Source organism: Hemicordylus capensis, chromosome 2 (genome assembly GCF_027244095.1).
Source record: "Hemicordylus capensis ecotype Gifberg chromosome 2, rHemCap1.1.pri, whole genome shotgun sequence".
NCBI lineage: Eukaryota > Metazoa > Chordata > Lepidosauria > Squamata > Cordylidae > Hemicordylus > Hemicordylus capensis.
The window spans coordinates 236,161,023-236,184,481 of NC_069658.1; the positions used below are offsets into that span (position 1 = coordinate 236,161,023).

At 49.2% G+C, this 23,459-nt stretch overlaps 1 protein-coding gene across 3 annotated transcripts; it reads left to right on the forward strand.

Moving 5' to 3' along the window:
- The first annotated feature begins 231 nt into the window (after positions 1 to 231).
- On the forward strand, positions 232 to 22,340 carry LOC128341955 (zinc finger protein 345-like). Of its 3 annotated transcripts, XM_053288660.1 has the most exons (7): positions 929 to 1,033; positions 5,361 to 5,986; positions 6,365 to 6,482; positions 6,973 to 7,058; positions 16,328 to 16,454; positions 18,081 to 19,398; positions 19,464 to 22,340. In XM_053288660.1, the coding sequence occupies exons 2-7, from the start codon at positions 5,561 to 5,563 to the stop codon at positions 19,864 to 19,866; spliced, it is 2,478 nt and encodes an 825-aa protein (XP_053144635.1). In that variant the 5' UTR covers positions 929 to 1,033; positions 5,361 to 5,560; the 3' UTR covers positions 19,867 to 22,340. The 3 variants fall into 3 exon arrangements, with proteins under 3 accessions (XP_053144633.1, XP_053144635.1, XP_053144634.1); XM_053288658.1 differs by lacking the exon at positions 929 to 1,033 and adding an exon at positions 232 to 369 and having other exon boundaries at positions 18,081 to 22,340; XM_053288659.1 differs by lacking the exons at positions 929 to 1,033; positions 6,365 to 6,482 and having other exon boundaries at positions 5,758 to 5,986; positions 18,081 to 22,340.
- Positions 22,341 to 23,459: the final 1,119 nt, after the last annotated feature.

A 23,459-nucleotide genomic window follows, 5' to 3' on the forward strand; every position in this document is an offset into this window, starting at 1 on the left:
AAAAGCGGGAGCAGAAGCTGCTGCTGCTGCTCTGACGCCCGAACCGCCAAGGCTCCCCGCCCAGGAGAAGGAGGAGGAGGGGCGTGGCAGGGAGCGACCTTATGCAGCCGGGGCCATCCAAGGAACCCCCCGCCCCGGGACTCTCACGCTCTCGACTCCACCCCCTCCTCTCTCCCCTGCCTGAGTGAGCTAGATTCCCCTTCAGTGGCCCCTCCCCTCTGCCTGGAGGACCGCTGGGCAAAGGAAGAGAGTTGCGCGTCCTAGAGAGCCCGCTGAGACGGAAGGCTGGCCCTGCAAGGAGGAACTTCCCGTCCCGTCTGGCTTTTCTCACCAGCAGCACCAGCAGCAGCTTCTGGGGAGAAGAATCCGGTGAGTGCCAAGAAGGGAAGGGAGGACCCGGGGTGCAAGGGAGCCCCCCCTCCCTCTCAGGGGACCCGACAGGCAAGGCCGTGACAGGCAGGCAGAGGAGGAGGAGAGGGAGCCCTCAGTGGGAGGGGCTGCCGCTCAGAGACAGCAGTCTGGCAGGACTCCCTCCTGCATCAGTCCCTGGTTGGCAGCTTCTCCATGTCGCAGCCGGCCTGGCGAAGACGACTCATTGACAGCTGGACTGAGAGAGAGGGTAGCTCCGTAGAAGGAGCTCTCTAGCCCGGCTTCCCTCTGGGCAGAGGCGTATCTAGGGAAAATAGCGCCTAGGGCAAGCACTGACATTGAGCCCCCTCCCCAAACATCTGGCACCCATCTTTCAGATAACTTTACCATAATATCTGCTCAAAAATACAAGTTAAGCTCGTTAATGGACAAATCTTTTCAACTACAAATTATGGCACTGCCTACCTTTATAGCATTTAAAGTGTAGGTACGAAGATGCAACACAATATTACACTAGTTACTGAAGTGATCTGTCTTGACCTTCAAGCAATAACCATTAAAGAATTGAGTATTTCCTGACGATTCATTACCAGGTGGGAGGAGCTGGTGACCTCAGACTATTAAACCTAGAAATAGTCATCCTTAGGAACTACCTTGTTCCGAGGTAATTACTCTTAATACAAATAGCACAGAGAAATATGGATTTGTTTGAATGATTATTAGAGAATGAGTTAGAAGTGAATTGATGCCAGTATTTTAGTACATCTGATTGCTACAATTATTACTTAAATTCCATTCTTGCTATATTTATATGTTATATATTGACTTTATGTAGCATTTTACATTACAGCTGCTATGAATTTCCCCCGTCACATAGTGGCATGTACTTTAGTGGTGCTATTGGCTTTAGCATTAAATGGGCTTAATATATCATTACAAACACTATATAAAGATCGTGGACACCCTCCACAGCAATGGACATTGTCTGCACTAAAAGGATGCTAAGTGTATTGCTGTACATGTGTTGAAGGTATCAAAATTAATCAATATGGTGTTCCTTACATAACAGGGATGTGCATGGTCCGGACTATTCCGGACCAGCACCGAGGGGGGGTCTCCCTTTAAGGGCGGGGGGGGTAGAACTTACCCCTCCCGCCGCTTTTCCCCCTCCGGCGCTGCAGTTTAAAGTGAAGATTTTGGGGCGGCAGCGTTCTTTGCTGCCGCCCCTGCCCCCATCGTCGCCTGGCAGTCTTCCTCTGAGTAGCACGCATGCGCACACGGTGGTGCGCACGCGCCACCTACGTCACACGCAGCACACGTGTGACGTAGGTGGTGCACATGGCGGCGACAGGCGCGTGCATGCGTACTACTCAGAGGAAGACTGCCGGGCGACGACGGGGGCAGGGGCGGCAGCAAAGAACGCTGCCGCCCCAAAACCTTCACTTTAAACTGCAGCGCCGGAGGGGGAAAAGCGGCAGGAGGGGTAAGTTCTACCCCCCCGCCCTTAAAGGGAGACCCCCCCTCGGTGCCAGACTGCCGGTCCGGTCCAAATCCGAACCAGTCCGGAGGCCTCCAACATGGCCTCCGGACTGGTTAGTGCCCCAGAGACCTGGCAGGCAGCTTCAGCGCCGGTGGGGGAAAGCGGCGGGAGGGGTAAGTTTTGCCCTTAAAGGGAGACCCCCCCTCGGTGCTGGTCCGGACCATGCACATCCCTGTTATATAAGTTTCATGACTGCTTACCTAATTGGGTTATAGAGGAATACTGGTATGTTATAATTGCAAACAAACCAATTATGTTATGGTATCAGCACTTCTATATTTAAGCTGAGTAACTATTAAGGAAGGCAATGTGTTACATGGAAGTCCTTGAAATATTCAATATGTGTTGCTCTTGAATGATTCCCCCCACCCTGCAAGTCATATACAGTGCATTTCCAGCACAATAATGTTTTTCTGCATTACAATACTGAATCCATATTGTAATTGTCATTTATTACAGACCAAGACCAGAAAGACTAAATCTATATAATACCATGCTCTCTTAAAATGTACTGCCCCCGCCCCTTTTGAATAGAGAACTTATCCCCACATTCATTAGCTCTCAACCTTCTAAGATCAAATCACAGTCCAAAACAGCAATGCATTAAAGCTGCTTAGAATTCTTTTTTTAAAAAATCGGTTTCAGAATTTGTTATCACTGCATAAATATAAACTGAGTTCATTACTTCATGATCAATATTTGCCTGTTCTGTCAGAATAGAGCACACTGCACTCCCTGTACTATTCAACATCATAGTATAAATTCATAAATAAAAAACAACCATTAAAGGTGGACCTCTAATATTCTGGGGAGCTCTAAAAACATGAAAGCAGTCACCACTCATCAGCAAGTCCCCTGGGAAGAAGTCCCCTGGGAGTGTCCCTAGAAACTCTTGGTCAAGCTTGGCGGCGGGAAAGGGGGCGTTTTCCCTGTGGGGAGGGGGAGTCACAGGTGCCAGTGTGTTGGGGTGTGTGGGGGAGGAGATGGGATTCCTTTGCCTGCCTTAGGCTGGTGCGGGGAGGGCTTGCCTTGGGCTCGAGAAGAGCCGAAGAAGAGAAGGCTGCTGCTGGGGAGGAAGCGCGTCTTTGAGGAAGGGAGACCAGGCATATTCCGGGCTGCTCAACAAGAATAGTGTGCCCGAGAGTGAGGGGGAGCCAGCGGCTGCCGTCGTCCCTGCGTCTCCTCCTCCTCCACCCCGCCCATTGCAGTTAAGCCCTGGAGAGGGGGCGCAATGCAAACCAAGACGACGACGGCTCCCTCGCTCTCGGGCACACATGACTCAAGGCGAGGGAAGCTTCTCGCTGCTGCACTGGCCCACCCGGTATCAGCCAGGCTTCCCCCCCTCCCGGTGGGGCAGGGCAGTCAGTGGCATTTTTGCGCCCTCCCTCAAGTGGCGCCTAGGGCACGTGCCCTGCCTGCCCCACCCTGATTGCGAGTCTGCCTCTGGGATCATGTCAGAGAGATCTTTCTCATGGCGGCAAGAAGAGCTCTGCTTTGCCTGCCGAAAGCTCAGTGGTAAACATTGATTGATTGAGTGCCATCAGGTCCGTGTCCTCTCCTAGCGACCACATCGATAGATTCTCTGCTGCGGGTCATCATTATGGACTTCTCAAGGGAGCTGGGTCTTCGCATATTTTGAGCCTGTTCATTTGTGCCTCGAGTGAAAATTCTGGATTGATTTGTTCTAGTATCTATCTGTTTGTTTTCCTGGCTGGTGGTCTCAAAAATCTCCAGCAGCAAAGTCCAGGAACGTCAATACGTTTTCTGTCTTGCTTCTTCAAAGTCCAGCTTTCGCATCCATAGAGTGCCACAGGGAAAACCATGCTCTGAATGGTTCTTTCTAATATTTGTAGGTATAGACATATCATGGCATCTAGAGATACTTTCCAAGGCCTTCATTGCAACCAGTGGTCAACAAAGTAGAGGTTAACATAGTCTTGAGGCTGAAGCGTATAACCCTGGAATTCTGGTGAGTGGGCTTGGCTGTCCCCCTATTGGGCACTGAGATATGAGGAGTGGTGGTAATTGATGCTGAGAAATCGTGCAGACAATACTGAGCCCAATCGATCAAGGGTCAGATTCAGCAGAATGCATCTTCCGATGTTCCTAACGTTTCCTTTAGTAACCCTAGCAGAGAAGAAGCTTAGCCTAGCCCTGAACCTGGGAGGTATTAGCCTGGAATTCTGGTGGGTGGGCTAGCTCTTCCCCCAGGGGAGGGGCCATGGCAGGCAGTGATGTCATGCATCCCCCCTCCTAGCTGTAGCAATTCAAGCTTCCGATGTCCCCAATGACCCCTGGAGGAGCCCCACCAGAGAAGATTGAGCTGGATGCACCGAGGATCTGAAAGAGTAGAGGTTAACCTAGTCTTGAGGCTGAAAGGTCTTACCCTGGAATTGTGGTGGGTGAGCTGAGCTGTCCCCCTATTGGGCACTGGAAAATATGAGGGGTGGTGGCAATTGGTGCTGAGAAGTAGTGATTCAAAGATCTGCAATGTACTGACCTTAGAAAGACTTCCATTACCCCTGACCACCACTAGGAATCCATACTGCTGGGCGTGATGGAGCAGTCATCTCACTCAGGATAAGACACTGTTTGAAATCCATAAATAGGGGAATCCTGCATCCCAGCAAGTATGAATAAGGGGATTGCACAGAAAGGCTCTTGATTGTAAAACGAAGGAGAACAATGGACACTTGAGTATTCCAGACTGGAGGACCCATCCTGCGGCAGTTTCATTGGTTACTGGTCCACTTCTGGGCTCAATCCAAGGTGCTGGTCTTGACCTTTAAAGCTCTACACGACTTGGGGCAGGGGTGCCTGTCAGACAGGGTTCGCCCCTATGAATCTGCCAGGGCCCTCTGTTCATCCTCTCAGGCCCGGCTCATGGCCCCACTACCAGAGATCTGATTGGCGGGTACTAGAGACAGGGCCTTTTCAGTTGTGGCCCCTTGGCCTTGGAACACCCTCCCTGAAGAACTTCGTCATGCTCCCTCCCTCAGTGTTTTAAAAAAGCACTAAACACACACATTTTAAGGAGGCTTTTTAATGCTCCATCTTTGGTTCTATCTGGTAGGTTCATTAGTACTTATACTTTTCCGTTTTTAGCTTTTAACATAGCTTTTAATTTGAATAGGAATACTGCTTGTGGTTTTTAACCTGACCCTTAACTTCTTTACTCAGTTTGGTTAGTTTTATTACTTTGATTGTATAGTCTATCTATTATTGTTATGAGCTGCCCCGAGCAGTAGTATACTGGAGGGGCGAGGTATAGGTATCTTAAATAAATAAATAAATCAATAAATAAAATCTCCATGTGTGGCTCAGTTGTATGAACCAAACCCTAAAAACTTAGAAATTAGTAGGGACTGTTCCTGAATATGAGTTAGATGAAACGGTGTAGGTCTTTGATGCTGTCTGATTCTTCATGTTTTTTTCTTCCACACTTTCTCAGGGAGACCCTGGGGTATGAATGTGAACTATATGCTTGTCTGGGAATGACAATTACTTTCTGAAGCACCATTAAACTTGCCTTGGCCTTGTGTGACTAAGAGGTGGATTTATCACATTCTTCTTGAACTGGGCAGCAAAGTAGCATTAGAGGAAGAAGAGCTTTTGGATGTGATGGGAGCTTAAGCTGAGCTTAGAGAGACCATGGATGTGCCAAGCCCAGCAAAGAGTGGATCAGGGAAGGGAACAGAAAAAGGCCCTCCAGCCACCCAGTCTGGTAATGATAATGGATTCTGGGAAAGAACTGTGCAGAAGATCCTGGGAGGAGACACCTCGAGCTCAGATGTCCAGGTCAGGAAATTCAGAGGGTTCGTCTACCAGGAAGTTGATGGGCCCCGAGAGGTTTGCAGCCAACTCCACCACCTTTGCCAGCAGTGGCTGCAGCCAGAGAGACACACGAAAGCTCAGATGCTGGACCTGGTGATCCTGGAGCAGTTCCTGACCATCCTGCCCCCAGAGATGGAGAGCTGGGTGAGGGAATGCAGAGCGGAGACCAGTTCGCAGGCGGTGGCCCTGGCAGAAGGTTTCCTCCTGAGCCAGGCAGAGGAGAAGAAGCAGGAAGAGCAGCAGGTGAGAGAGCATTTCATCCTGATAGTTTCAAGGGGCTGGAAGTGTGTGGGACGCTGTCCTCATGAGTTCTGTCACTTGCTTAGTTTTATGCAGAAATCATCTGAACTCTGATCTCCCCAGGCTTAGGGTTCAGTTATATGGGATTATGGGAGGGATGGCCGCTGGGGATTATGGGAGTTGAAGTCCAATAAAATCTGAGGACCCAACGTTGAGAATCCCTCTAGAGGACCTTCTGGGCTGTGAGGGTTGGACTAGGAGAGGTTGTTCCCAGGGATGCCTCTTCTTTGAAATGGCTTCCCAGAGGGTTCTGGAACTGGAGCTGAGGCATGGAAATGCCTTTTCAAAAATGCCCCCCACAGCCGCCTTTTCCTGTTCCAGACAGATGGGATGTTAGCCCAAGCAGCCCCTGAGCTCCAAGATTCCAAGAGGGTGACCTGTCAGAAGCTGCTGTTTAGAGGGATTGTGCAGGAGAGAGACGGAGGCCCCATTGCGCTGGGTAAGGATAAAGATAGAGTGTGCCGTCGAATCAGTGTCAACTCCTGACAGCCCTGTGGTTGTCTTTGGTAGAATAAAGGAGGGACTAACCATGGACTCCTATCGCGCAGTACAAGATGATGTCTTTCAGCATCTTCCTATCTCGCTGCTGCCTGATAGAGGTGTTGCCCATAGTCTGGGAAACATACCAGCGGGAATTCAAAGTGGCAACTTCATGCTTGCTAGGCCAGTCATTTCCCGCTGCGTCTTTTGCTTGGGTAAGGAGTCATAGGGTGTCTTTCGACTTGGCTCTTCTCTCTTGAGAAACTCCAGGGCTGCTAAGGGGTGACCCTTGAGCCTGTGTGCTGGAGATGTGTCTCTTGAGCCTCCTGAGTAGAGCTCCAACACAAAGCTTTGCATGGAGCCCTGAAGTGACAGGAAGACAGACTGATTTCACTCCTGCCATTCCATGGAAAATGCCCTTCAAGCCCAAACTCTCTTCCCACTTCTAGGCAGTGAAATGACGCTGGCGACTCCTCCTGGACCTTCTCCTCTTGGTGGTGGAGTGGAAACTGTTGCTGTGCACTCACCAGATCAGGTAGGAGAAGAATCCCTGGCAGGGTGGGGAGAGAAGCAGCCCTCGCCTCTCTCTGGACCCCACTGAGCCTCAGTCAAAGGGGCTCCCTTCTGTGAAAGCCATAGAGGAAATGTTGGGTCCTCCAGGAGAACCTTGAGCCTCCCTCTTTCTGGCAAGACTGATGGAGATACAGTGCGGTGGTTCTCAGGACCAGCCCTTCCTGGGTAAGGCAGTGCTAGCCCGGGAAAGGCTGGTGGTGAGAAGCACTGCGATGGCTCCTGATCCCGGTGCTCCTCTTCCTGGTAACCCCCCTTGGAAACCCCGGCTCAAAGTGAGGTAGGAGGTCATGTGCACACTTCCTCCCTCACTGCCCGGCTGTATGTTCCATTGGGACTCTAAAAATGGCCGCCAGGAGTGGTGACCATAGAGCCCTGACTGCTGAGCGGCCAGGGAGAGGAGCCCTTCTGCACTGTAGCAGGCGGCCTTTTTCCCCTTAGTAGGAGATCCTCAGGATGGGTGTGAACTGAACATGCTCGAGACAGAACTGGACCACGTGACTTGTTTGTGGGTGTAGCCTCCTCCGTCCTCCTAACCCCAGTTCCAGTTCTGTCTTGCTCGGGACAGGACGTTTTAGGAGAGAGCTCATGCAGTTAAGCCTTTTCTTCAGTTCGTTTTATTTATTCTCCTTAATGACCAGCCTCTTGGCTATTGAGGGAGACAGGAGTCACAACTCTTCGGACTGTGCCTGCCTGGTGGTTCTCTAAGATATCCCTCCCCCTCCCCCCTTCCTCTCCGCTTTGTGTCTGCAAGGGTGGGGAAGGGAGCTGCCTCTATTCGGAGCCAAAAACAAAACACACAAACAAAAACAACAATCGGATAAGATTTCCAACTCAAGTTAATTCTTTTAGCTTGCATTTGGCTTGATTGTCTACTTACTAAAGTCTTTGCATTTGTTTGGAGGGGTCCTGGTCAGCTGGACAATGGAGTTCGGAGTTCGCTCACTCAGAGGAACTCTTTCAGGGCTCAGCGTCGTAGGCTCAGGCTTCTCAGCTGCGCATGTGTTCTCTCTGCTCTTGTTGTTGCCGCGCCTTCGCCCAGCATGACTGCTTCAGCTTCCCCCTTGACTGCAGCCGTGGCTCAGACAATGGGGACGGGGACCTTGGGGCGGCACTTAGCCAAAGCCCCCAAGAGGTCCAGGTGCAGTGGACGCCAAGAAATAGAGGCGCCGGCCTGAGTGAGTCCTTCCAGCGTCTGAAAGGGCACAACGTACATTTAAGGGAGTGCCTGTTGATTCGGGCGGCCGGCTGGAAATCAGAAGCGAAAGCAACCAAATGGCGCCAAGTGGAAGGCTGAATCAAACAAGCGCCTTCACTTTGAGGGAGACGGCCAGAGCCCATTGGGCACTATCCTGGCGTCTCATCCTCCGGCCATTGGGGCCTCAGCATTTGAGGGGGACCCGGCTGGTCCGCGCATTCCCTCCACGCTGCATGATGGATCGCTCACACGCTCCGCGCACAGCCTCAGCCTCTTTACTTACCGCTGTAAGGAAAGACCTTTTCTCACCCAGGATTCTCAAAGGCTGCGTGGGTTTTTTCAGAGCAGTGGGAGGAAAGTGGTCTTGTGGCAGCATGCATGAGTTTTCCCCCCTTTGCTAAGCAGGGTCCACCCTGGTTTGCATTTGAATGGGAGACTGAGCACTGTAAGATATAAGCGTTTACCACTGAGCCACCTACAGCCCCGCTTGCTACTCCCCTGGCAGGGCCCTTGGCAGTTCTGCGGGGGCCTCACCCCTTACACACAGGGACCCGCGTGACTCCCAAGTCATTCCAGGACAGGCACCCAAGCCCAGGCAGGCACCCAACAGAGTGAGCGGTGGACGATGGAGGGGTTGTTCTCACCCTCACCTGAACCCAGCCCATGGCTCGGGGGTTTTCCCCTCTGTATGAGTGTGGTTGGTGTATGCCCAGATTTTTTGCCATGCAAAACCAAGAGAAGGCGCAGGGATTCTTTCTCCTCTTCCTCCCACTGTTGGGCACCCCAACATTAGACCCAGAGGTACCAACCCAGAAGTATATGGAATTCAGGCCTGTGTCTGATTTCATTTTATATTAAGAGTTCAATTAAATGCCTGAACTTGAGGTGAACATGATGCCCAGATCTCATGACTGCCTGCCTGGTAAATGATTTGTAAAGGCAGGGGAAATCTAGCATTGGTTATCAGTGTTTGTGGAACTCACAAGAGACACAATGGGTCAGGCTTAATTACCAGTCTCACACTGCTGAAATTAACCTGCTGTCCAGTAAGCCCCTTACCTCACTGACAGGATGCTTCTGCCTTAGTCAAATGTGTTGATTAACTTGCCTCACACATGTACGCCTTTTGATGTTACTTTAAATATTCTTTTGTTATAATTACACACTAGATAGAGGTACACAAGAAGTAATTTAATTGCTGTCTCACACAAATAGAACTAACTCTTTCACTAACTCCTGACTTTTATCATTCTTGGAACAAAGCAGGAGAAGATATAGATTTGTTTTGGGGAATGACAATAGAACAATACTCTGCTAACAGAAGAGACCCTGTTTACCCTGGACCGACCAAATACCCTGAACTAATTTTGATCTTTAAAAGACAATAGACGCCTTTTGTGACTCAAATGAACATCAAAGGATGGAACCACTATAAGACGGAGTCTCTGGACATGGCAGATGGGCAGTCTTTTGCCTACAGGAGTCTTGTGCCTACAGGCAGACTCTTGCCTACAAGCAATCTTGGGCCTACAAGCAAGATCTGCTCATGAGCAATCCAAGGGTTTGCTACCCAAGCTGCGGGGCTAGAGGCAGGAACTCTTTCCACGGGAGAAGGGACTGTTTGTGACCTCTGCTGCGAAGTGAGAAGTCAAGACTTCCCCAGCCATGTTGAGCCGTGCTCTGAGCAAACTGCATGCTTGATCTAAAAGCTCCTGTCTCCAGCCAAAAGCTTCTCCCCTTCAGCTGAAAGCTCCACCGTTCTCAAGCCTCTGATCTGGGTAATATGCCTCCCCACAAGCCTTGGATCCCTCCATCCTTTCCCCTCCTCCATCCTTTCCCCCCCTTTCCCTCTACTAACTCCTGATCTTCCCAACTCATGCCAGTCCTCAACCTTCCTTACCATTCCGGCTTCAGACACCAATCAACCAATTGAATATATCAGGCCTCCTGGCTCGCCTTCCGCAGAGGGTTGATCTCACAAAGAGAGATCCACTCCCCACAGGGGTTCCTGAGGTCCTCACCTTTCTCCAGGCCGGCCTAGACCTTCCCCTGCAACCAAGCACCCTGAGGCACCAAGTCTCCTCACTGGCCTCGGTTCTGCCCCTTTTTTCTTCCACTGACATGGGCCATCCGACCCTGCGCCCACACTCATACAGATTCCTGGGGGAGCGACAAACCTGTCTCCTCTCTAGTCGGGCGTTCTCGGCCTGGAACTTCAACTGAGTTCCTAAACACTCTCACAAAGGACTCCTTCGAGGCCATTGCTACCAGTCCACTGAAGCTCTTGTCTTATAAGGCCCTCTTCCTGGTAGCTATTACCTTGGCTCAAGGTTTTCTGAGCTAGGCACCCTCTTGGCACAGAATATCTATTGCACCTTCCAGCTAGATGCAGTGCATCATGGCCTGAACACCACCTCCCTCCCAAAATGTTAATTCCCTCCTTCATAGATCCAGAGTTGACGTTCTTCCTTCATTCTGCCTTTCCCCTGTCCAGCCAGGGGAATGATTGTGGCACAAGCCTGATGGGCCCAGGACTTGGCGTTTATCGCACCAGACACATTCACAAGTCCGACACCCTCCTTGTCTTTCTCCGTCTCTCCTCCTTGGGGGACAGAGTTTCTAAAGGCACCTCGACTGGCAGGATCGGATCATGCATTCGCCTGGCCTACTCGGATCTCAACACTCGGTTCATAGCACGATCGACCAGAAGCGCAGCTACCTTTGGGGCCTTTTTTCAGCCCATCCCACTATCGGGGATCTGCAGGGCAGCAGCCACCTGGCCTTCCGCTGCTCCGTTCCCCTAGGCACTCTAAGGTTCTGACCACTCAGCGGCACAGGCAGCCTTGGAGCGCACGGTGCTTTGACAAGGGGTTTGAATACATCCTTCCCATCCCAGGGATTAGTGTCTTCAGCTTGGGCACGTCCCATCCTGAGGATCTCCTACTCAGGGGGAAAGGGAACATTGGTCTTACCGTGAAGGGTTCTTTCTCGGTTGCTGGGGTCAAGGCCATCTCTATGGGTTATCCTCATCACGTGCTCCAGGGGCAGGACTTAAGTTAATTAGTTGAAGAAAGACCCGGGCTGAGGAGGATGACCCTGCCCAGTTCTGTGTAGCTTCAGGCAGGCTTTTCCCTCTCTCCGTGTTTTATAGCCTTTTCCTCCCACAACTTTCTTCCTTGCTGATTTTCTGTGCCCACTATTGCTTGTTTTTCCTTCTGCTTACCTCTCCTGCTTAAAAAAGAAAGAAAGATCATCCTTCCTTTGTTTGTCTCCCCGCTTCTCCCTCCTCTCCCCCGCCCCCCATGGAGCTCTCAGGAACCTCTTTGCATATTTGCTTTCCTGCTGGGAAGCCGAAGAGGGACTTTCCAAAGGTCACTAGAGCTCCCGGTTCGTCCCTTCCACTACAGCCCATACCGGCTGCCGGAGTGCCGTCCGAAGGGGAGCCAGCCACAGCGCATCTCCCGCCCTTGGGTGCCGGAACGCGCCCCCCAGCGGCTCAGCAGACCTCCTCCAACCAGGGCGAGATGGCGGAGCCCTTTCCTCCCCGGGTTCTGCAGAGCAACGCAGGAGCAGGGAGCCTGATCATCTACCCGCTGCCGCTGCAGAGGGAGAGGAGAGCGCCGGCAGAGGCCAGCATGGAAGCGGTGCCTTCCCCAGCGCTCCAAGAGGGCGCCCGCCCTGAAAAGCCCGCCAAGAACGCGGCTGCTGCAGCGGAGGTTCTCTCAGCGCCTGCTCTTCAGAATGTGGTGAGCTCTGCCCAGGGGAGGGGGGAACCTCCACCGCGGGGTCTCCATTTGCTGCCTCCCCGCCTCTGTGCCCTAAAATCCTTACAACTATAGGCTTGCAATCCAAGATCCAACCTGACTCTACTCCCGCTTCTAAGGGTGACTTAGTGTTTCCTAAGGCAAAACCTAAGGACATGCTTCTCCCCTTGCCTGACTGTTTCATTGAAAGCATTAGGGAGGAATGGGCCTTACCCGCCTTGGTGCGCAAGCCCATGGCGGTGGCGGCGCATTTTTACTCGCTTCAACAGGAACCAGCATCTCTCCTGAAAACGCCAAATACAGATGCACCAGTGGCCCAGCTGGTCTCAGATTCGCTGCTGCCGCGAGATAGGGAAGTCTCCCTCAAAGATCCATCTGACAAGAAAGCAGAAATGGCCCTGAAGAGGGTACATGACAACTCTTCTTACGCTACCAGGGCGTCAGCTGCAGCATCCATGGCCGCCAGGGCCAGCCTCCTCTGGATCGATGACCTCCTTGCTGACTCCCAGATGGTCTCTCCCCGCCTTAGACAGCAGCTGGTTAAGCTGCAGAAGGCCCAAGCCTTTGTGGCGGACGCCACTCTCGACCCCATCAGATTCTCTTCCAGGGCTTCTGCCGCATCAGTCGTGGGAAGGAGGCATTTGTGGCTTAAAAGCTGGCAAGCGGACACCACCTCTAAGCCTAAACTGTCAGTGGTACCTTACGACGCCAAGGAACTCTTTGGGGAGGCTGCCCTTCAAGAAGTCCTTGTAGAATTCGATGACAAGCGGAAGACCATGCCTTCCGCACTCCGCAAACAGGAGAAGCCAGCATTCAGACGATCCTTCCAGTCCTTTCGGACCTTTCGCACTTCTTACAAGCCCCGGGATCGGGACCTCAAGCAGCAGCGAAGTACCTGGAACGGGCAGCGTTTCCTCGCCAGAACCGAGGGAAATAGACAGCCTTCCTCTCAGGCAAAACAGTCCAAGCAACAGCTATGACTCGGGCCAGGCGCTCCTGGGAGGTCGCCTTTCTGCCTTCCTGCACGCCTGGGAGCAGACCACGACAGATAAATGGGTGCTCAATGTGATCGAGCGAGGCTACAGAATAGAGTTAGAGGCCGCCCTCCCCCCAGATTCCTACCTACCCCACGCTCAAACTCTTCTACCAAACACTCAAATCTGACCCGCGCAATTTGACACCTCGTGGAGATCGGAGCCCTGGAGCGGGTTCCTCAGGACCAGGTGGGGAGGGGCGTTTACTCTATTCTCTTCACAGTGCCAAAAAGGGACGGCTCATTCCGAGCAGTGCTGGACCTAAAATTTGTAAACAAGTGGGTGTGGTACAACAGGTTTTGGATGGAAACGCTCAGAGCCATCACGGAATCCCTACATCATGGGGATCTTCTCTCATCAGTGGACTTGAAGGAGGCTTATCTCCATATCCCGATCCACCAAGACAGCAGATCCCTCCTGAGATTCAAGTATGCGGGCATCGGTTATCAATACACCACCCTTCCCTTCGGGCTGTCCTCAGCCCCCAGGGTATTCACAAAGGTCCTGGCCCCCCACCTGGGGAACCTTCACCTGCGGGGGATCAGGGCCTTTGCGTACTTAGATGACCTTCTCCTGCAATCGCGCTCCAAGACACTGGCCTCCATCGATCTGCAGACTACCCTACTCACTCTACAGTGCCACGGCTTTATTATCAACGTTCAAAAAAGCCAACTGGTCCCCACACATTGCGTTCGCCATCTCGGAGTTATAATCGACACTCTCCAGGATTGTTTATTCCTCCCACACGACAGATTTCTACTCCTGACTTTATAAATCTGACAGGCACTGGACTCCCATGCAGTACCCTTGATGTCTCTCACAAGAATCTTGGGCCTCATGGTCGCCACCCTCGAGTCGGTTCCCTGGGCCAGGTTCTATCTTCGGAACCTCTAGTGGTTTCTCCTGCCTCACCAGACAGCCATATCTCTAAAGAGGCCAGTTCTGCTGACGCTTCCTTCACCGGTACGTCTGGTGGCTGGTACCCCAGAACATCCTGCAGGGCAAATGATACATGGACTATCCACCCCTGATAGTAACCACGGATGCCAGCACCAGGGGATGGGGAGCCCACTGTCTCCAACACTCCGCTCAGGGCCGATGGTCTCCGTCGGAGCAGAAGCATTCCATCAACTGGATGGAGCTCAGGGCCATCCGCTCGGCGCTCTCCAGCTTCCAGGACATAGTCCAGGGAAAGGATGTCCTCGTGAAGACAGACAATACGACGGCAAAGGCCCAGGTGAACAGACAGGGGGGCACCCGGTCCAGATCACTACATCAAGAGGCGACCCTCTTACTCTCGTGGGCGGAGGGACACCTCCTCTCCATCACAGCACATCATGTCAAAGGCGACCTCAACTCTTTGGCGGACTGGCTCAGCCGAGAGGACCTCCTTCCGGGCGAGTAGTCACTTCACCCCCACATTTTCGATCAATTGGCACACAGGTGGGAGACCCCGGAGGTTGACCTCTTCGCAACTCCCATCAACGCAAGACTCCCGAGGTTCATCTCAAGGTTTCCATGCCCGACCACGGAGGACACAGACGCCCTGTCCGCAACCTGGCCTCTGGGAGTCTTTTACGCCTTTCCACCTATCCCTCTCCTAGCGCGCTTCCTCAGACGCATCAGGACCTCAAAGGCAGAGGTGATACTGGTGGCACCCCACTGCCCCCATCGCCATTGGTTTGCCGAGCTCCTCCATCTCAGTATCGCGGAACCTTGGCACCTCCCAGTCTCCCCCAATCTCCTATCTCAGGGACCAGTACACCACCCAGATCCAAGTTGGTTTCAGCTAGCCGTATGGAGACTGAGCGGAGGATCCTAGCAGAGGAGGGGCTCCCCCAGAATGTCACCACTACTATCCTGGCCTCACGCAGAGCCTCCACTAACAGAATATACCAATGCACCTGGAGAGCTTTTCTACTCTGGTCCTCCCGCCATCATATCAAGAAGGGCACGGCCTCTATGACTCACCTTCTACAACTCCTCCAGGAGGGCCTGGATAAGGGGCTCAAGCCCAACACCTTGAAGAGACAAGCAGCATCACTGATCGGCTTGATTGCTTGCACCTCTCGCAGGTCAATGCTTGCCCATCCCCTCCTCAAGCGTTTCCTCCGTGGAGCGACGCTGCTATCGCCTCCGACATCTCACTGTTTTCCCTCTTGGGATTTGCACACCGTTCTCAGGGCTCTGCAGCGGACACCTTTCGAACCTATCAAATCAATCTCTCTCAAAATGCTCTCCTTCAAGCTAGCCTTCCTGGTGGCTGTCACTACCGCCAGACGTGTGTCAGAGCTACGGGCCTTGTCGATTCATAAATCTTTCTGTGTGTTTGCAGAGGACTCTGTCCGCCTCATCCCGGACCCCTTTTTCAGACCTAAGGTCCTGTCAAAATTCCATCTCTTTCAGGACATATTCCTACCTACCTTCTGTCCACGCCCTCTGCATGCCTGAGAAAAACTGTGGCATAAGCTGGATGTCCGGCGTTGCCTTAAAACATACATAAAGAGGACTGCTTCCTTTAGGAAATCTGAGACTATGTTCGTTTCATACCTACCAGTCTCCATGGGTGAGGTGGTCTCCTCAGCTACCATCACCAGATGGATTCGAGCCTGCATCGTCTCGGCATATGAATCCCAACAACTGTGACCCCCAGCTAGGATCACAGCTCATTCCACTCGAGCGGCAGCTGCATCCGCTGCGTTCTCTACAAACGCTCCTCTACATGAGATATGCAAGGCTGCGACTTGGAAGAATCGATCGACATTCACGCAGCACTACAAGCTGGACACTTTTGCCTCTGCCCAGGCAGCGTTTGGCTGACATGTCCTTCAGAGCGTCCTCTCCCAGGATTAGTCTAGTCCAGTCCCTCCCGTGAGACGTACAGCTTTGGAATGTCCCGTAGAGATGGCGTACCATAGAGTCCTGACTGCTGAGCGGCCAGGGAGAGGAGCCCTTCTGCACTGTAGCAGGCGGCCTTTCCACTGCCCACACAGGGCATTGTGGGATGAGGTAGGACTTCCTCCTTCCAATCCCACCTCAGGCAACTAAAGCGGTGCCGCTCCAGTGAGCATGTGACTGTTGGCACCCTGGTCCATCTCCGCTTGTGGTGGGGAAGGTAAGTCGACCCTGCCTCCCCCCTCAGCTCTCCCCAAGTTAAGCACCTTGGGTCACATGACCAACCTTCATGTTGTATTGCTCATGTCATGTACAACCTTCTTGTTTGTATTGCTCTTTTCAGGAGTCTGTGGGCTTTGAGGAGGTGGCTGTGTGTTTCTCCGAGGAGGAGGCGGCTCTGCTGGATCCAGGCCAAAGGGCTCTGCACAGGGAAGTCCTGGAGGAGATTTCTGGGCATCTGGCCTTGCTGGGTAAGCCTCCCTCCTGGCCTCGGCTGATGGTTGGATGAACGTAGAAATGTCTGCTCTTGTCAGTCTGTAGCAAAGCACTCTGGGGATGACAGTGGCTGGACAATGTTCCTTGGATACTCTCCTAATTTGAAGAAAAAGGTGTTTGGTTGCAATCAGAGCCTACAAGACCACATTCCTGAAACCCTCAATCGAATGGCAAAACCTCCACCAGTTCCTCTTCCAAGCTGACCCAACTGTGAGCTCCCTTCAGCCCTTGCCTCGTGAACCTGTTGCCACTACACTGGGTGGTGATGTCGGACACGGGGAGAGGGCGCTTTCCTCAGGGTTGACATTTCTTTGTGCTCACTGGGAGTGCCCACATTCAAAGGCAACCCAGGGCGGACTCTCTTTAGTCAAGGGACAAGGCATGGTTGCGAACACAAGGCCAGTTCTCCTCCAGACCTTATTCCAGCCAGGAGGTGAGCTCAAGTTTAGGAACGGAATTTCTTCCTTCAGAGGGAAAGAAACCAGATCGTTTTTAGAATTCCAGCGATCACAGATCTGCAGGGTGTAACCCTCTCAGCCCCAGTTCAGACAAGGAAACCCCAACCCTGAGGAAAGCGCCCTCTTAGACCAGTTGAAGCACTCAAACCAGCCAGAGACACGAGTGGGAAATCAGACAGGAGTGTGTCAGACAAATTTTCGATCGCTGAGGGACACCATCTGTGGATGTGTTTGCCACGGAGGAGAACAGGAAATGCAGGAGATACTGCTCTCGTGCTGCACACGTTAGATGTGCGTAGGTCCTTATTGTACTATTTGAGAGTGACTAGACAGTATAGAAAGACAAATAAACTATTTGTGGCCTATAAAGGAAAATTTAAGGGGCACTGTCAGATTCCCCTTTGGGGATGGGGCTTCTTTGAGGAGCATCCCAGATTCCCTCCCTGGCAACATCTCAAAGAGAGGGCTGAGAGAGAGTGTTCTGCCTGCAACCCTGGAGAAGCTGCTGACAGTCTGTGTAGACAATACTCAGTGCCTGACACAATATAAAGCAGCTTCCTATGTCCCTATGAAAAGGAGGGCGCATTTCTGGAGGAAGGAGAGGGATCAACAGGGAGTTGCTTATCTGTGTGGTGGGCATCTTTCTCAAGCAGATCCTCCTGCTTGTTCTCACCGGCAGAGCCTTTCCTCAGGCTGAATGTCACCCATTGGAAAGATCTGACAGGGAAGACGGCCGAGGAATAGCTGAAGTGATTCTATCCACAGGGTGAGAGAGAGGTTTCAGCCATCCAAAGAAGGGTGTCCAACTGGTGGAAAATGCATCTCGTGGAGCAAGTGGCTACCAGTTGATGCCGCTCACTAGAAAGGGGTGGACAAAGTGGGCCCTCCAGCTGCTCTGGAACTACAACTCCCATCTTCCGCAGAAAGGAAAAATGGTGGCTGGTGGTGATGAGAGTTGTAGTTCAGCAAGAGCCAGAGGGCCCAGTTTGCCCACCCCTGCAATGGAGGCTGTTCAATTCTAGCAGGAGCTGCCTTTCCACTGCCTCTTAGGCACGCTTGTCTCCTCACAGCAGTCAGCTTGGCTTGCTCCTTGATGTGAGACTCTGTTGCTCCCTCACCACGTTCCTCTCTTTATTGCTTCAGGTGATTGGAGGGAGGGAGAGAAACCTGCCGATGGAGCGAGAAGGAGAACCGAAAGGAGCCAGAAGAGGAGGCAGACTAGTCCTTCCGAAGGGCCAGACTTGCATTCCATCCCAATCCCAGGAGAATGCCACAAGGGAAGCCGAAGGAATAATACCCCTCAGGATGTAGAAACCTTGACTAGTCAGTCGCATCAGAGCAGATGTCCCAGAATCCACACAGTTGATAAACCCTATACCTGCTCAGAGTGTGGAAAGAGCTTCAGTTGGAAGACAGCGCTTATTTCCCATAAAATAATCCACACAGAAGAGAAGTCTTTTAAATGCTCGGAATGTGGAAAAAGCTTCAGTCGGGGTTACCAGCTTACTCTGCATCAAAGAATCCACACAGGAGAGAAACCGCATACCTCCTCAGAGTGTGGAAACAGCTTCAGTCGTAAGGAAATATTTATTTCCCATCAAAGAGTCCACACAGGAGAGAAACCATTTAAATTCTCAAAATGTGGAAAGAGCTTCACTCAGGATGTCAAGATTACTGTCCATCAGCGAGTCCACACAGGAGAGATACCACATACCTGCTCAGAGTGTGGAAAGCGGTTCAGTAAGAAGTCAAAGCTTACTTACCATCAAAGAATCCACACAAGGGAGAAACCATATACTCGCTCAGAGTGTGGAAAAGGGTTCAGTTGGGGTGACAAGCGTACAGTCCATCAAAGAGTCCACACAGGAGAGAAACTATATTCCTGCTCAGAGTGTGGAAAGAGGTTCCGTCAGAAGTCAGGACTTACTATCCATCAAAGAGTTCACACAGGAGACAAGCCATATTCCTGCTCAGAGTGTGGAAAGAGCTTCAATAATAAGTCAGGACTTACTGTCCATCAAAGAGTCCACACAGGAGAGAAACCATATACTTGCTCAGAGTGTGGAAAGGGGTTCAGTCAGAAGTCAAAGCTTATTAACCATCAAAGAATCCACACAGGAGAGAAACCATATTCTTGCTCAGAGTGTGGAAAGAGCTTCATTCAGAAGGAAGGACTTACTGTCCATCAAAGAACCCACACAGGTGAGAAGCCTTTTAAATGCTTGGAATGTGGAAAGAGCTTCAGGCAGAAGGGAACACTTATCTCCCATCAAAGAGTCCACACAGGAGAGAAACCATATATCTGTACAGAGTGTGGAAAGAACTTCATTCGGGGTTACCAGCTTACTGTCCATCAGAGAGTCCACAAAGGAGAGAGAGAACATACCTGCTCAGAGTGTGGAAAGAGCTTCCGTCGCAAGGAAATAATTACTTCCCATCAAAGAGTCCACACAGAAGAGAAGCACATACCTGCTCAGATTGTGGAAAGCTGTTCAGTCAGAAGTCACAGCTTAATATCCATCAAAGAATCCACACAGGAGAGAAACCATATACCTGCTCAGAGTGTGGAAGGAGCTTCAGTCATAAGACAACACTTACTTACCACCAGAGAGTCCACACAGGAGACAAGCCATATTCCTGCTCAGAGTGTGGAAAGAGCTTTAGTCAAAACCTACAACTTACATTGCATCAAAGAAACCACACAGGAAGGAAACCATATGCCTGCTCGGAGTGTGGAAAGAACTTTAATCAGAAGTCAGGACTTATTGTCCATCAAAGAGTCCACACAGGAGAGAAACCATATACCTGCTCCGAGTGTGGAAAGAGGTTCAGTCAGAAGTTAAAGCTTATTCTGGGCAGGATGGACTCTCAGCTTTGTATGATAAGTTACTCAAAGATCAAATTTTACAACCTCTTCAATGGACTATGAATGATATCTTACAAAAAGGGACTATGCCAGATTCGTGGAAACATGCAAATATTACAATAATCCCAAAGCCAGATCAAGATTTAACATTAGTCAAAAATTATAGGCCAATATCACTTTTAAATAATGATTATAAACTTTTTGCTGCTGTTTTGGCAAGAAGACTGAAAGTGGTATTAAGAGACTTTATTCATGAAGATCAAGCTGGCTTTTTGACAAAAAGACAATTGAGAGACAATGTTAGAACATTTTTGAATGTATTGGAGTATTATGGAAAACATAATGATAAAGAGATGGCGATGATCTTTTTGGACGCAGAGAAAGCCTTTGACAATATTTCGTGGCAGTTTATGTGGGGACTATTAAAGGAAATAACTGCTGGTAAACATTTCATTAGAGCAATTAAAACTATTTACTCGGAACAATATGCCAAGATTATTGTTAATGGAGAACTATCAGATAATTGTGTAATACAAAAAGGGACCAGACAAGGTTGTCCACTTTCTCCACTGCTCTTTATATTGGTTTTAGAAGTGCTTTGTAGAAGTATTAGAAAAGATGATGAAATACAAGGTCCCAAAATTGGGAGACAAGAATATAAATTGAGAGCCTTTACAGACGATGTTGTGCTATTTTTAGAGAATCCAATGGATAAGATTGAAAGACTCTTGGACAAGATACATCAATTTGGCCAGTTGGCTGGATTTTATATAAACAAGACTAAAACTAAGGTTTTGACTAAAAATATAGACCAGAAAACTAAAGACAGATTTGGTGAAATAAGTGAGTTAAAAGTGGAGAAGAAAGTGAAATATTTGGGAGTATGGTTAACAAATAATAACTCTGTGCTGTTTTCAAATAATTATGTTAAAACATGGAATTTAATGAAAAATGATTTGCAAAGATGGTCTAAAATGAATTTATCTTTGATGGGAAGAATCTCAGTGGTGAAGATGAATGTCTTGCCTAAAATGTTATTTCTCTTTCAGACTATTCCTATAATTAATAATTTGACTTGTTTTAGGCAATGGCAGAAGGATATAACTAAATTTGTTTGGCAGGGGAAAAGACCAAGAATAAATTTTAAGAATTTAACAGATGCAAAAGAAAGGGGTGGTCTGACCTTGCCAGATTTAAGGTTGTATTTTGATGCTGTATGTCTGACATGGCTAAAGGAATGGATAACATTAAGAAACCCTAGAGTCCTTGATCTGGAGGGATTTGATAGAAGGTTTGGATGGCATGCTTACTTATGGTATGAAAAAACTAAAGTACATAAAGATTTTCTGAATCACAATGTAAGAAGGAGTTAATGAGGGTATGGTTAAAATATAAAAATTGGCTGGAACCAAAAACTCCGTTATGGTTATCCCCGATTGAAGCTTTATCATGTAAAGAAGTAAATATGCAGATGTCTGGGGGTACGTATAGAGATCTGTTGTATTTTCATGGAAAGGATTGTAAGTTAAAACCTTCAACTGAATTGCAAAATGTGGTTAGAGATTGGTTTCAGTATTATCAGTTAAACGAGATGTATAAGAAAGATCTTAAAGTTGGATTTGAAGATCAGATTTCAAATTTTGAGAAGGAATTATGTCAAGACGATGATAAATTAATTTCCAAAATGTATAAATTGTTACTTTTGGAGGAGACAAGAGAGGAATTGGTCAAAACAACTATGATAAAATGGGCTCAAGATGTTGGACATAATATAGAAATGGCAGCTTGGGAGAAGTTATGGAAAAGTGATTTAAAATTTACTGCTTGTTATGCTTTGAAGGAAAATTATTACAAAATGATGTACAGATGGTATCTGACGCCCAAAAAACTTGCATTAATGTAGAAAAATGTTTCAAATAAATGTTGGAAGTGTGGGCATATTGAAGGTACTTTCTTTCATATGTGGTGGACCTGTGGGAGGGCTAAGGCCTATTGGGACATGATATATAATGAATTGAAGAAGATACTTAAAGTGACATTTCCTAAGAAGCCAGAATCCTTTCTGCTAGGAATAACACAAGGAGCAATTTCTACAAATAACTTTTTTTATGTATGCTTCTACGGCGGCTAGAATATTATATGCACAGAAATGGAAGACTAATGAACTGCCTTCAAAAGAAGATTGGCTGATAAAAACTTTGGAATATGCAGAAATGGCAAAACTTACAACACTGACTAGAGATCAAAGCTTAGAACGTTTCAAGGAAGACTGGAAACCATTTTTGGTTTATTTAAAGAATTACTTTCCTACTACGGATCTTACAGCAGGATTTGAAATTTGAAGTGCAGGTTGGGTAGATTAATGGTGATGGAAGGTTTAAATTTGTGCTTTTTATTAATATCATAATAAGGGTAAAATTTATAGTTGTTATCACGAAAAGAGGTGCACGGGAAGTCAATTTGTAATTGTGTTTATTATGATTGTTATGGTTATTATTATTGTTAAAAGTTAATAAAAATTTGAAATTAAAAAAGAAGTTAAAGCTTACTAACCATCAAAGAATGCACACAGGAGAGAAACCATATACCTGCTCAGAGTGTGGAAAGAGCTATAGTCAAAACCTAAGTCTTATATTGCATCAAAGAATCTACACAGTTTAGAGGCCTTTTAAATGCCTTTCAATGTGGAAAATGTTTTACTCAGGTTGTCAGGCTTACTGTCCATCACAGAATCTTCACAGGAGAGAAACCATATACCTGGTTAAGTGGAGAAAGAGCTTAAGTTGGAACAAAAATCTCAAATTCCCTCAAAGATTCCACACAGGTAAAAAGTGGAACAGCTGTTGGACTGGTTCCCAGACTCTCAATAAAATGTGGTGATCAACACTGAAATCCCTTTTTCAACAAAGGAATGTTATTGTCCTTTTGGAAACACTTGAGATGGGAGGGGGGAGTTAGAAGGGTTTCTCTGGGCAGATTTATGTGATGAAGGGCAGAGGTAGGAGATGTTCTATTCCTTCTACCTTTGGTGTGCAAGCTTTGATTGGGCTAATTAGGCTGCGCTTGCTAGCTTGGAAACCAAGTAGCAGGTTATAAGCCCAGTGGAAAGGAGCCTATGAGCTTACTTTGGTTCAATCGATACCCCTGTATTAACGGTGGGTGTTTGTTTCATGCTTGAAGAGATGTTGACCAGGATAAATCAAATGTTCCTTGCTGTTGCACATTTAACACAAGAGAGTCTCATCTTGATTCAGTCTAAATCTCTAGGGGTGAATGACCTTAAAAGAGTGGTACATATACTGCTAACCTCCAGGCTTGACTACTGTAATGCACTCTGTGTGGGGCTAACTTTGCACATAGTCAGGAAACTACAATTGGTACAGAATGTGGCAGCCAGATTGGTCTCTGGGACAACACGAAGGGGCCACATCACACCAGTTTTAAATGAACTGCACTGGCTGCCAATATGTTTCTGGTTGAAATACAAAGTGCTAGTTCTTACCTATAAAGCCCTTAACAGCTTGAGTCCAGGCTATTTAAGAGAGTGCCTCCTGTGTCATGAACCCTGCTGCCTGTTACGATCTTCTGGAGAGGTCCGGTTATAGTTGCCACTGGCTGGTTTGGTGGCGACCTAGGACTGGGCTTTGGAATATGCT

What these genes read in the sequence shown, in the direction of transcription:
- LOC128341955 (XM_053288660.1), top strand. Translation starts at nt 5,561, where the DNA reads ATGGATGTGCCAAGCCCAGCAAAGAGTGGATCAGGGAAGGGAACAGAA. An exon ending in TGGGCATCTGGCCTTGCTGG is followed by an intron (nt 16,455 to 18,080) that starts GTAAGCCTCCCT and finishes TTATTGCTTCAG; the next exon opens with GTGATTGGAGGGAGGGAGAG. An exon ending in AGAGTCCACACAGAAGAGAA is followed by an intron (nt 19,399 to 19,463) that starts GCACATACCTGC and finishes TATCCATCAAAG; the next exon opens with AATCCACACAGGAGAGAAAC.